Source organism: Pogona vitticeps, chromosome 4, assembly GCF_051106095.1.
Source record: "Pogona vitticeps strain Pit_001003342236 chromosome 4, PviZW2.1, whole genome shotgun sequence".
NCBI classification, from domain to species: domain Eukaryota; kingdom Metazoa; phylum Chordata; class Lepidosauria; order Squamata; family Agamidae; genus Pogona; species Pogona vitticeps.
The window spans coordinates 384396-397592 of NC_135786.1; the positions used below are offsets into that span (position 1 = coordinate 384396).

General features: G+C 53.5%; 1 protein-coding gene across 4 annotated transcripts in view; it reads left to right on the forward strand.

The window, feature by feature from the left end:
- Positions 1–13197, forward strand: part of CDH22 (cadherin 22) — a 109410-nt gene that overhangs the window by 41749 nt on the left and 54464 nt on the right. For all 4 annotated transcript variants that reach the window (XR_012086072.2, XM_072996543.2, XM_072996541.2 and 1 more), the window contains exon 3: positions 7259–7553. Coding sequence is in view for 3 of the 4 variants with exons in the window: in XM_072996543.2 (XP_072852644.2) it covers positions 7259–7553 (295 nt within the window). In the remaining variant the exon portion in view is untranslated. The remainder of the gene's footprint in view (positions 1–7258; positions 7554–13197) is intronic.

Genomic DNA, 13197 nt, shown 5'->3' on the forward strand with positions numbered 1-13197 from the left:
GAAGCCCTGTCCAGGTACGGCTCCGGCTAGAACCGCCAAGGGCTCCGTCCAGGCCAAAAAGCATTTGTGGAAGGGGCCTCTTCTGCTCTGGCAGCCTGGTGCAAAACCTGGCCACTGAGTGCTCCAAAGCTGGAGGCTTTCAAGAGGAAACTGGGCAAGCCTCTGTCCGATCTGCTTTGATTGGCGTCCTTGCCTTGAGCAGGGGGTTGAACCCGGTGGCCTTAGGGGCCCCTTCCAACTCCAGGGCTCTGGGATTCCATGGCTTTTCAAAGTGCCGGAGCTTCGCCTGCCCCAAAGGAGCTCTGCTTTTAAGCAGCTCGGACTCCTCGGCCCTTTTTCAAGAGGGAAAGCCTCCACCGGGACTTTCTAAAAGAGGCCAGCAGCCACTCCGTAGGTCCTGAGCCAGCCTTGCTGGACTGGGCTGCAGCAGGCACCGTTTCTGCCTGGCCCTGGTGGCTCCGAGCAAAGCACGGCAGGCGCGGGGGGGCAGTGGGCAAGCTGTGAAGTGCGACTAGGGTCAGAGGGCCCACGGCATGGGAAACCCCGTTGGGAGTGACCCATTGAATGGCCTGTCCAGGGAGAGCCCGCTCGGCGCTCTTGGGGTCCCTGTGGCTCTTTCCTTGACAGTCCGTTGTAACTGCCAGCCAGCGTCTGCCCACCGGCCACTTCAACCCCTTTGCCTGTCCTGGTGGGGCAGGGAGCCTTCCTTGCCTCCCCTCCCCTCCCCTCCCCTCCCTGGGGTGGGGACTCATCCTTCTCTCTCCAACCTGCTGGGCAACCAGGGCCAGCTGTGTGCATGTGTGTGCAGACACATCTGTGTGCGCGCGCGTGTGCATGTGTGTGTGTGCGCGTGTGCGTGCGTGTGCATGCAGACGGAGGGCACATGCCAGTGGCCGGGGGTTCCATCCAGAGGGCTTGGCTGAGTCTCGTAGTCCCCTCTGCAATGAAGTAAATAGAAACATAAACTGTACCTAACAAGACAAATATAACGAGGGCCTCGTAAAACGTGGCAGCGCCGGCATAAATCCTAGCGGTGGGAGCCGTGTGTGTGTCTGGAGGTGGATTATGGAACTACGGTTGGGAAGATTGAGTGGGCCATAAACATTTTCATATTTCATTAGCCGATTAATGTACGGCTCGTTTTTTTGGCAACTTTGCTGATTCTCAGCAAAAACTGAGGGGAGTAAATGAAGGTGCCGGTGGAAGGCTTTCCTGGTGTGTGCGTGTGTGTGTGCGTGCACGCCCCATTATGGATAGTCCCAATTAATGCCCGCACAGCTAGCTGGGGAGCTGGATTCTGCCTGTCCAGTTACTGTTAATAGATTTCTCATAAGTGGCTGGATTGTAAAAACCTCATAACTCAGTTTAATGCCATCCATAAAATTATCTCCGGACGTCTGGTCCAAATTCCAGGCACTGGGGGCCAAGGGGAGCTGCCATTTACCCTTTCGCTCCTGCCTGCAAAGTTCCTTCCGGGCTGGAGGCGAGAGCTGTCCAGGCCCAGTGCCAGGTTCCTCAGCAGTGGGAGGGAGGGAGGGAGGGAGGGCAGCTGCTGGCAGCGTTCCCCCCATCCCCTCCCTGCTCTGTTCTCTGAGTTGAGGGTCTCCAGCATCCTTGTCGACAAAGGTCCGAATAGTCAAAGCTATGGTTTTCCCTGTAGTGATGTATGGAAGTGAGAGCTGGACCATAAAGAAGGCTGACTGCCAAAGAATTGATGCCTTTGAATTGTGGTGCTGGAGGAGGCTCTTGAGAGTCCCCTGGACTGCAAGGAGAACAAACCTATCAATTCTAAAGGAAATCAACCCCGAGTGCTCCCTGGAAGGACAGATCCTGAAGCTGAGGCTCCAAGACTTTGGCCATCTCATGAGAAGAGAAGACTCCTTGGAAAAGACCTTGATGTTAGGAAAGTGTGACGGCAAGAGGAGAAGGGGACGACAGAGGATGAGGGGCCTAATGCCAAGAGAGGCCCGGAAAGAAAGAACAAGAAACGGGGCCTTCTCGGCAGTAAAAAGTAACAACCTTCAGAACACGACAGAAGAGTCTGAAAAACTCACAACACTTCTTGTTATTTAATCGTGTCCAACTCTTCGTGACCCCATGGACCAGAGCACGCCAGGCCAAGCGCCGGGTCCAGATGTATCCCCAAGCTGCGAGCCTCGCTCTTTGCGGTAAGGGTCGTCCCCCCCAAAAGAAAGGGAGCCACCCAAACCGCTGATGGAGGGACCCCACCCCACCCTCAGGACCTCCGTCTTGTCCGGGTTCTTCCTAACGTTTCGCCAGTCTCTGTGGCCGGCATCTTCAGAGGACAGCACAACAACGAGCGTCCTTGCGGAGGCCAGAGGAGCCAGGGCAGCATAGCTGTGTGTGTGGCTGCTGAGCCGAGCCCTCAGTGTTACTACTGCTGAGTCTCTTGCCATGCTGGCCAGGGGTGTTGGAGGTGGAGGTGGGTCTGAGTTCAGGTCCTGCTGGTGCCACAGGCTCCCAAGCTGGCTTTGAGAAAACCCTTTAGTCCCAGTGAAACGGAAAGGATCCAGGCTCCCCACTTTTTTGAAAGGAAAAGGACCGGTTGGCAGCAGGTGGCGGGAGGGACCTTAGCCTGCCTGCCTGCCTGCCTGGCTCTCTGCCCGCCACCCCTCTCTCAATCTCTCGGCGCCTGGTGTCCCTTTGGTGCCACTGACAGGAGGCCGGGCTGGGCCTGCGCAGCTTCGAGGGGGTGGAAGTGGCCCAGCCTGAAGAGAGCTCTTAAGGGGGGGGGGCGTTACAGGTGGGGCTGGGGGAGCCTTCCCTTTGAACAGCACCAGGTGGGGGGCTGGCGGGTCAGGAAGGGGTGGGTGACTGTTCTCGTTGGTCACTCTTGAGCTTGCTGGCTGGGCCACTGTGAAGGGGGGCTGAACATGGCGAGGGCAGGAGAGACCCTGGACTCCCTGGGAGCCCCCCCGCCCCGCCCCGCCCCATGGCCACGGCCTCAGTTGGCCCTCGCTGGGAAAGGCTGCTGGACCCTCCCCATTGGGAGCACCTCGAGAACTGGGAAGCCCAAGCCGCCGTGGGGTGGGGGGGAAAACGCCTGGTTTCAGAGTCCTTCGCTTCCCCATCCCACTTTGCTAGCAAGAAAGTGGTGACAAGGGAGGCACTCTGTGTGTGTGTGTGTGTGTGTGTGTGTGTGTGTGTGTGTGTGTGTGTGTGTGTGTGTGTGTGTGTGTGTGTGTGTGTGAGAGAGAGAGAGAGAGAGAGAGAGAGAGAGAGAGAGAGAGAGAGAGAGAGAGAGAGAGAGAGAGAGAGCGCAACTGGAAATTCCACCCCATCCCTTCTTTTTAAAAAGGAGGACAGTGAGTTGGGGGCAGGAGGGGCTGCAGTGAGGAAGCAGGAGTAGCCAGTCCCCATGTTTCCACAGAGCTACCCCCCACACATACCTTGAGCCCCCCCCCCCCCAGGCCCTTGACAGGGGTCTTGCCTAGACTGTCCTCGTGAGAGCCCCCATCCCCTCCTTCCGCAGCTTAGATCCAGCTTGATTTTGGGAGCTTGTTTTCCAAGAGCATCCGAGCTGCAGCTTCCTCTCTCGGTCTGCCTCTCTCTCTCTCTCTCTGTGTGTGTGTGTGTGTGTGTGTTGGCGCACTGGTGCCCCGGTAGGGACGGGGAGCCCCTCCTGCTTCACCCAAACCTGGCTCCTGTGACCCGGGAGGTTGGCGTCTTCTCTCAGCTCCCCAGGGAGATTTTGCCCCTTTTGCCAGAGGGCGAGGCCGGAGAAGGAGATGAGCATCTGTGGGGCAAACAGAGTGGGCCTGTGTGTGTTACAGGGAGAACAGGGAGCTTGGGCTCCTTTGGGAGCGGCTGGGGGGGTCAGCCAGTCGGGCGGGAGGGAAGGGGGCGACTGCTTTGAGGTGGGGTGGGGTGGGGACGGAGGAGAACCTCTTCCTGACGGCGCTGTGGGCTCATGCGCCCCCCCCCACCCGTGGCCCTGATTTCTGTGGCACTTCCCAGAAAGATGAAGGAGCCTCCCCTGAGTGCCGAGGAGACCATTTCCTCCATCCGGGATGGACGGGTGGGGGCACCAACCTGGGTTTTTGCCTGGTGGGGTGGAGTGAGGAAGTGTTTCTGATGCCTGGACGGCATTCCAGCAGCGCCCAAGGAACGCATGGGGGCGTGGGCGTGTTGATGCTCTCTTGTCCTTGGCATGAGCAGAGGGGCCTGGGTAGCAAGCCGGCCCTGCTGGCCCTTCATGGCCCCAGAGTGTCCCTCTTTCTCCTGGGCACAAGCGTGTTAACAGTCCTCACCGGGGAGGAGGGAAGAGCTCCCATGCCCCCCCTTGCCCTCCCATACCCGGTGTCTGGCTGGCTTCACCTTGAGGGAGGCTGGAGGCACCAAGTGCGGGCAGTGCACCAGGGCTGCCCCAGGGACACGGGCCAAAGGCTGGCTGTCCAGCAGAGGCTTGAGGGCTGCGTCTTCCTTTGCAGGGACCTCCTGGGTTGGGGGCCTCTGTTAGGCCACCCCCCCCCCCCAGCAGTTTGCCTGGCAGGCCCGGTTGTGCCCAGGCGGCTCTGGAGGAAAGGGCTGTAAAAGGTTGCTCCACTGTTCCCTTCGTGAGGGGAAAAGCATTTTCCGGCGAGTGTGTCATGCCTCAGCACAAGGACTGGGGTGCAGGTGTGGTCTCCCGGTGTGTGTGCGTGCGTGCACGCGCGCAGAAATAGCTTTGGTGGAATTCCCTTGCTTTGTCTGCGGGGCCGTCCGCTCTGCCCGCCAGCTCATAGCCAGCCCGGCTATGGGGCAGGTTGGAGCCGCCGCTCGGGCAGCCCATGTTGGGGGCCGAGGAGGAAAGGCAGCCGGCAGGTGGCGGCTCGGTTTATTCCTCTTCCCGTTCGCTCGCTGGCTGGTCGTTTCCTGCCCGAGGTTCCAGCAGAACATGACCAGCCTTGGGCTTTGTGTGCTTGATTGGGGATATTCAGACAAAAATAAAAATAAAGGAGCCAAAGATCTCAAAAGCATATTCAATGTTATCTTTCAACGTGAGTTTCATGGAAACATCCACTTCTTTAGACCTGTCAAGAGTGAAGTGAAACCAAAGGTTATATGCAAGGTGGTGGTGATGGTTGTTGTTGTTGTTGTTGTTGTTGTTGTTGTTGTTGTTGTTGTTGTTGTTGTTGTTGTTGTATGTCTAGATGGGCGGCATATAAATGCAATAAATAAATAAATAAATAAAATTGTTGTTATGTGCCGTCAAGTCACCTCCGACCTATGACGACAGCATGACTGAGGGATCTCCAGCATGTCCCGTTCTCGACAGCCCGGCTCATCTCTTGCAGACTTGAGCCTGTGGTTTCCTTCAGGGCGTTGATCCGTCTCGCGTCTGGTCTTCTGCTTCCCTCCTTCTCACCTCCTCTCCCACACTTGCCCCATCAGCCTGCGGGGAACACGAGGGCTTTCCGTCCCATTCGTCATCACCTGATGCCCATTTCTATGCCCAGTTGTGGCCGTTGTTGTGGGGGATCAAATCGCCTTCCACTTATGGCAGTCCCAAGAGTCACTGATCTCCAAAATGGGCCATCCTCAGTTGCCCTCTAAAGCTCTTCCAAACGCAAGCCTGTGGCTTCCTTGAGGGAGTCGATCCATCCTATATTTGGATTTCTTCTTTTCCTGCCACCTTCTACCTTCCCAGCATTATTGTCTTTTCTAGAAAATCCTGCCTTGTGCCCAAAGGAGGACAGCCTCAGCTTCAACATTTCTGCCTCCAGAGAGAGTTCAGGCTTGATTTGATTTAGCACCCACGTTCGTGTTTCTGACAGCCCAGGTATCTGCACCTTTCAAATGGACCAATGTTTTCCCTGTCCGCTTTGTTAACTGTCCAGCTTTCATACTCGGAAACACAAGAGTGTGGATGATCCTGGTCTTGGCCTCCAGTGAGACGTCCTTCCCCTTGAGGATGATTTTCCAGTTCCTTCCTTGCTGCCCTTCCGAGTCTCCGTCTTCTTCCAGTTTCTTGGCTGCCGTCTCCCTTTGGATTGATGATGGAACCCGGCTGTACAAAATCTCTTAACTATTTCAGTTTCTTCTTTATCAACCTTTACGTTGTGTAGTTCTTCTGTAATCATGATTTGGTCTTCAAAACTTTCAGCCGCAGCCCTGCTTTGGCATGTTATTCTTTCACCTTCACTAATTGTGTCGAGCCGTTGCTGCTTCCAGCCATTTGCATATCTTAAATGATTGATGTTTCTTCCACCCATTTCCACCCTTCCTTCATCTGAATCTAGTCCAGTTTTCCCGTACAATATGTTCTGCAGACAGGCAGAACAGACAAGAGGATAAAATGCAGCCTTCTCTGACTCCTTTGCCTAGAGAAAACCCTTCTGTCTCTCCAGATCCCATAGATTGCTGCCCACAAGACAGGTTACACATCAGGACAGTCAAGTGCTGAGGCTCACCCATTTCTTTTAGAACACACAATAGCTTATCATCATCCAATCCACACACTCAAAGGCTTTGCTGTTGTCCACAAAGCACAGACCGGTCTTCTTCTGAATCTTTTGTACGCTCTAGCAGCCGGCGGATATTTGCAATGTGACCTCAAGTGTCTCTTCCCTTTCAAAATCCAGCTTGAACATCAGGCATTTCTCGCTCCATAGGAGACAGAAGCCTTTGTTGTGACACCTTGAGCATCCCCGTCTGGGGAGCCCCGATTGTTCATTGCGCAGTGCGGAGTAAGCAGAGGAAGTGGATTGTCCGAATGACCGTAGCTCTACTGATACAAGAAATGAATAGTAAGAATGTTGTTTGTAAGGTAACATCTTGGTTCCACCAAGGTGGGAAGTGGCAGGTGCCTCCCTGTAGGGTCAACTCTTGAGGCAGAGTTCATTACCCTGCAGGCTGAAGGAGCTTTAAAGTCATGAGCGGGAGAAGGAGCTTTTGCTCTTGTGGGATCTCCTGGGGGGAGAGGAGGGGGTTGGGAATCCTTCCGGATCTCCTGCAACCTGCAGATCACGTTGGGCTCCACCGGCAGAGACTCTACCCCCTCCTCCTCCTCCTCCTCGTCTCTGCCTTTTCCCTTGCCCTGAGGACAGACGGGCCCCGACCTGGGGAGCCGGCGGTTGTTCATTGTGGAAAGCGGGTGAAGATGGCTGTGGGCGTGGCAGAGAGGGCTGCTGGGGAGGAAGGCCTGCTGCGGGGGGTAAGGGTGGCATCTGGCGTGCGGCAGCAGGCGTGCCACGGGAGCCGGACTCCCAGGCTGCAGCCAACTCCTCTCTTCCCGCTTTTGTCCTCCCGTCTCCAGATCCACTCGGACTCCGATGAGGGCGACGGCTCCATCAAGTACACCATCTCCGGAGAGGGTGCTGGCACCATCTTCCTGATTGACGAGCTGACGGGGGACATTCATGCCACCGAACGCCTGGACCGTGAGCAGAAGACCTTCTACACGCTGCGGGCGCAGGCGCGGGACCGCCAGACCGACCGGCTGCTGGAGCCCGAGTCCGAGTTCGTCATCAAGGTGCAGGACATCAACGACAGCGAGCCCCGCTTCCTGGGGGGGCCCTACATTGGCAGCGTGGCCGAGCTCTCCCCCATCGGTGAGTGAGTCCCCGTGTGCCGCCTGGCCCAGAAGCTGCGCCTTGCTAACCTCCAGGCCCCTCCTCGTTGTTTGCCAGGAGGGCGATTGCTAATGAAAATTATACGTCATAATGTATTAAATAATACATCGCACACAATATAGCCAGTGGCCAGCTTCACTCGCTCCACCAGCTAGACTGTTCCTGGTGAAGAATAAACGTTCCCCGTCACTCATGTGCCGGCAGCTTTCTCTTCTGTGTACTGCTGTGTACTTGCCTTGGGGCTGCCCTTGGAGACGATGCGCCTCCAGCTCATGCAGTACACGGCACCGCAACCGCTGGCAGCAGCACCCTGCCTAAATCGCAGGACTCTTGCGTTGAGAGGGAGCGGGGGGGGGGAGAGAGAGGGCAGGCGGGTGAGGGGGCACCAGCTTTCAGGCTGAATTCAGAGTGTCAGTAAGGACTTCAAAGCCCCGAATGGCTGATGTCCTTGATCGGGGGGGGGGGGGGGGAGGGGGAAGGAAAGAACAGCTCCCCAGAGTTCCTTGCTCAGACGTTGAGACCTATGGGTAAGGGGGAATGCCTTGCACCCTGCCGTTGGGAGTGATGCACTGTGTGAAGATGTGGGAGGGGGCTTTCAGTGACCCCCCCCCCCGATTGTTTAGCATCTCCCCACGAGGCCCAACCGGTCCATACGTCGCCATGATTTCCATGGCAAGCTGTCACCCGGCTGCTCACTGGAGCTTTCAGGGCCGAGCAAGTAAAAGAGTTTGATTTCCAGTCTCTCCGTGTTAATGTTTTTTTTCTACTCAAATTGTTACAGCGATGCAAATGGTTTAAAAGTGTTTAAGATGGTTTGGATGGGATTTTACCCATGAATGGCCTGTTCTGGGCTCTGTTGATATAGGTTGGGTTGGAAACACTTTAATCAATAAAATAAAGGAGGAGCCATCAGGGCAGAGGGCAGCCAGGCAGCCGTGGGGACTGGAGGAAAGCCCAGAGATACTTCACGGAATGCCGGGTTTTTTTTTAGTTAGGATAGATTTTAACGTTTTATGTGTTTTTAATGATTCAGTGTATTTTAATTAGTTTTATAGTTTAATTGTTTTTTAATGGATAACTTACGGTGTTTTCAGTTCTGTCCTTTTTAATACGATGGGCCGCCTGGAGTCTCCTTTTCAGGAGAAAGGTGGCCTGTAAACGAGACAAATAAATAAGTAAAATAATTAAATCACAAATTTCCGGACTGACGCGTTCCCAACAGCGTCACCTGAGAGCCTTTTAGGGTGCCGGATCTTTTGCGTCACATGGCATCCTTCATGACCATGGACCTGGATGGGAGACTCTCAGAGGCTGTTTCGTGCAGCCGGGGAAGCCCTCCCGGTGATGGGGTTTCAGCTGAGATGCCTGGAAGGGCAGGCAAACGGATTGCTCATGTTTAAGAGGGACCAGACTTCCCGTACCTGCTGGTGACTAGGAGGCCACGACTCGCTTGCCCCAGAGGTGGCCGTAAATGCTCTGCGCAGGACCTCCCAGCAAGGTCAGGGGCTGCCTGGTGTTTGTAGGTTTCCTTGTTGTGGACCAGTTTTTCAGGAACTCACTTGTCTTGGGGCTCTCTGTAGCCCTGTTGGCATTCTGGAAGAGCCCAGGCAGAGGTGGAGGGCCAGTCTACCTTGAACGCCGGGGGAGGATGCCCATGGTTTGCCTGGAAGAGGCCGTAGACTAGAGAACAGATTGGTTGGAAGTGAGCTGCGGGAGGACCCTTTCTTCCGGCAAAGGTTGAAGCAGCAGCAGAGACGCAGGGGGCCGGGTCAAGTTGGCCCGCCAAGGCCACCCCTTTGTTGACAGAGAGCAGGGCACACAGACAGGAGTACTTCCGTTCCTAGGAGCCTTGGGAAGGCTTTCTGGTGTGTGTGTGTGTGTGTGTGTGTGTGTGTGTGTGTGTGTGTGTGTGTGTGTGTGTGTGTGTGTGTGTGTGAGAGAGAGAGAGAGAGAGAGAGAGAGAGAGAGAGAGAGAGAGACCCCTGAACAGTCTGGGGTGCAGCTGACAATCTCTGCAGTGGCCTAAAATTTGCAAGCTCGATCGTTGCATCCACGCCATGGCAGAGAAAACCTGCTCAATGTTCCCTCACAAAGGCAGGAGTGCAACCACGAAGGTGGTGAAGGTACATTGCGAGATCTGCTTGTGACACTAAGCTATTTAGGGTCACCAAAAAAAAAGGTATCAAAAGAGTTCCAGAAAAGGTCTCCTCTAACTGTCAGCGACTATCACGTAGAGACAAGAAGAACTGTTACAATGGCCAGTGCAAAGAAGTAGCAGGGAACAAAAAGAGAGGAAAACCAAGAGATACCTTCCACAGGATCCAATAAACCAGAGGGAAATTTAAGTTTAGATTAGGGATTCTGAAAGAGTAGCCGAGGAACTCACTGTCCGATCTGGATAAAATTAAGAGAAAATAGAAACAATATACTGAAGAATTATTCAGAAGAGATACAAGAGTGATAGATTTCTTTGAAGAAGAATCCTGTGATGGAACCTGTAGTTCTAGAAAGTGAAGTGAAAGCTGTTCTGAAAGCACTAGGAAGAAATAAATTACCAGGGGTAGATGGAATACCAATATAACAGTTTTGAGCCCCAGAAACTGAATCTGTTAAAATCCTTACAAGAATATGCCAACAAATATGGAAAACAAAACAGTGGCCCACAGGCTGGCAATGTTCAATATACATTCCATTGTCCAAGAAAGGAGATGCCAAGGAGTGCAGTAACTACAGGACCATTGTTTTAAAGCATCACTTTTAAGCAAGCAGTGTGATGCTGAAGGTGTTGCAAGAAATGCTTTTACCTTATGTGGATTGAGATATGTATGCCTGTTACTCAAGCTGGATTTTGAAAAAGAAGAGGCACTAAGGACCATATTGCAAATATTCATTGGCTACTGCAACACACAGAACAGACTTAGAAGATCAATCTATGCTTAATAGATTACAGTAAAGTATTTGACTTTGTAGATCATGAGAAACTATAGGTTCTGAAAGAAATGATTATGCCTCAACACTTGACTATCTTGATGTGTACCTTGTATTGTGGAGAAGGAGCTACTATTAGGACACAATATGGAAAGACAGAAGGGTTTCCTCTTGGCAAAGTTGTCAGACAAGGGTGCATTTTATCCCCTCATCTGTCCAGTCTGCATCCAGACTGAAAGCTAGATTAGATTCAGATGAAAGAGTGAAAATTGGTGGAAGAAACATCAATAAGTTTAATAATAATAATAATAATAATAATAATAATAATAATAATAATAATAATAATAATAATAATAATAATAATAATAATAATAATAATAATAATATTATTATTATTATTATTATTATTATTATTATTATTATTATTATTATTATTATTATTATTATTATTATTATTAAAGACATGCAGAGAGCATCATCTTACTGGAAGAAAGCAGCAATGACTTGAAACAACTTATGAATGTGAAAGGAGAAAGTGCCAAAGGATAGTTGTGGGTTTTTCAGGCTCTTTGGCCGTGTTCTAAAGGTTGTTCTTCCTAATGTTTCGCCAGTCTCTGAGGCCGGCATCTTCAGAGGACAGGAGTCAGAACTCTGTGCTCTGGTGCAGTTTGTTTGGATAGTTGAGTATTCATAGCTGTGGGAACAGCTTTTGTCCTTTTCAGGAGACAGGGTGATGATGGTGATCAGTGTGTTTTTGTTGTGGATGTATTGTTGTAATAAGGGGGAGAGATTATCTGTCACTGTGATTTATGGGTATCTTTAGCTGGTCTTTTGTGTGCAATGATCCCCGGTCCTTGTGGCTGGGTAGAGTTCGTTGACCTTTTGCAGGCTGTATTTTTCAGTGCTGGAAGGCAGGCCTTGTTAAGTTTTAGACTTTCCTCTTTTTTGTTGAAGCTCTGCTGGTGTTTATGGATTTTAATGGCTTCCCTGTGCAGTCTAACGTAATGATTGCTGGTGCTGTCCAGTACTTCAGTATTTTGAAATAGAATTTCATGTCCAGCTTGTTTTAAGGCATGTTCAGCTACTGCTGATTTTTCTGGTTGTTTTAGTCTGCACATTCTTTGATTCTGGTGTGGATCCTTCATTTGTGGTTCCAATATATACCTGGCCATAACTGCAGGGTATCTGGTATAATCCTGCAGGGCAGATTAATGAAGCCGGTCGTCCACCCCCCCTCTCCAACCCCCATCTCCTGGCAAGGGTCCCTGGGACTAGTTTGAAAAAAGGCTTTCCTGCTGGAACGGTGGTCCTCTCTGTGCTGGTCCCAGTCGAACGGTTCCTTCCGTGTTTTCTGAATGTTTTCTCCGCGGTGATGGCCTCCTTCCTGGCAGGCTGTCCTTTCCATACGTCCCCCAGAAGAGCGGCAGGCAGGCTGGCTGGATGGCTGGCTTGCAGGAACCGAGAAGTTTGCCTGCGGGATGCCCTTCTCTGCCTTGACAAGAAACCTCTCTCCCTGTCTGGCAGGTTCATGCCCTCCCTCTCTCCCCCCCCCACAACCCTCCCTCTCTCCCCCCCCACAACCCTCCCTCTCTCCCCCCCCACAACCCTCGCGGCTGCCTGCCCTCCTTTCCTCCCTCCCTCTTTTCCCTCTGTCTGTCTTCAGGCTCCCTCTCTGGGCTCAGCCTTTCTCTTCCCCTCCTTGCTCGCAGGCCTCAACACCGACAGGGGAGCCCCGGGCAGCCACACCGCCCAGAGGCAGGATTGGGACCGTGTGGGCATCCTCCCCCCTCCAGCCTCCCCCCTCGCTCATAGCAAGGAGCATCGTGTGGACCCGCTGGGCGGTTGCCTTGCAAAGGAAGGGCAATAAGCAACCCCTTAGTTCAGGGGTCTCAAACATGCGGCCTGGGGGCCATTTGCGGCCCGCTGGATGATAGTTTGCGGCCCCGCCTTACCTGCCCCCCCCCAAAGCGCCCACACATCCTCTGCTTTCAAGAGTCAAAAAAGCCTCGCCTCGCTCGCTGGCTCTCTTGCACCCTCCATCCGGAACTGCAGCCTGCCAGCCAGCCCGCCTGTCTGCCAGCTGGGAGGCTGCAATTCGGGATGGAGGGTGCAAGAGGCGCTGTCTTGGGGGAAAGCCGGTGAGTGAGGCGCGTCCAAGGGGGAAACACTTGCAGTAGCCTCCCCCACCCTCCCCCACCCGGTGCAGGGCTGGTTCCTGAGAAACCCCTCGCACGGCACAGGGTAGGCTGAGGCAGCCACGCGTTGCTTCTTTTGTGTGTGTGTGTGTGTGTGTGTGTGTCTTCCTGAGAGACGCAGCCAGCGGTGGCCGTGGGAGAGGTTGGTCTGCTTTGAATGGTGAGGCGGATGGCTGCAGAGCGTTTGTTTTCTCTTTCTGGCTCTTTCCCCTCCTTTCCCCCCCACCCGCCCCCCCCCCCCCCCCCGTTTAGGTTATGCAGTGAAGACTGACTTCCTTTCCCCGGCATTGATGTCTGTGTCGTCCTACCTTCAAAAAGCAGGCAATGTCCCCAGAGGAAGGAGGGAGGGAGGGAGGGGACTTCTGTTTAAAGGCAAAAGTTGTGGTTGAAGCCGTTCCCCCGAAAACAAAGGCGTTCAGTCCACATATCAACTTGCGCCCCCTTTTCGTCCCTCGGCTGCCTCCCCAGGAGGCTTGGACGGAAGAGAAGCAGCGGTTCAC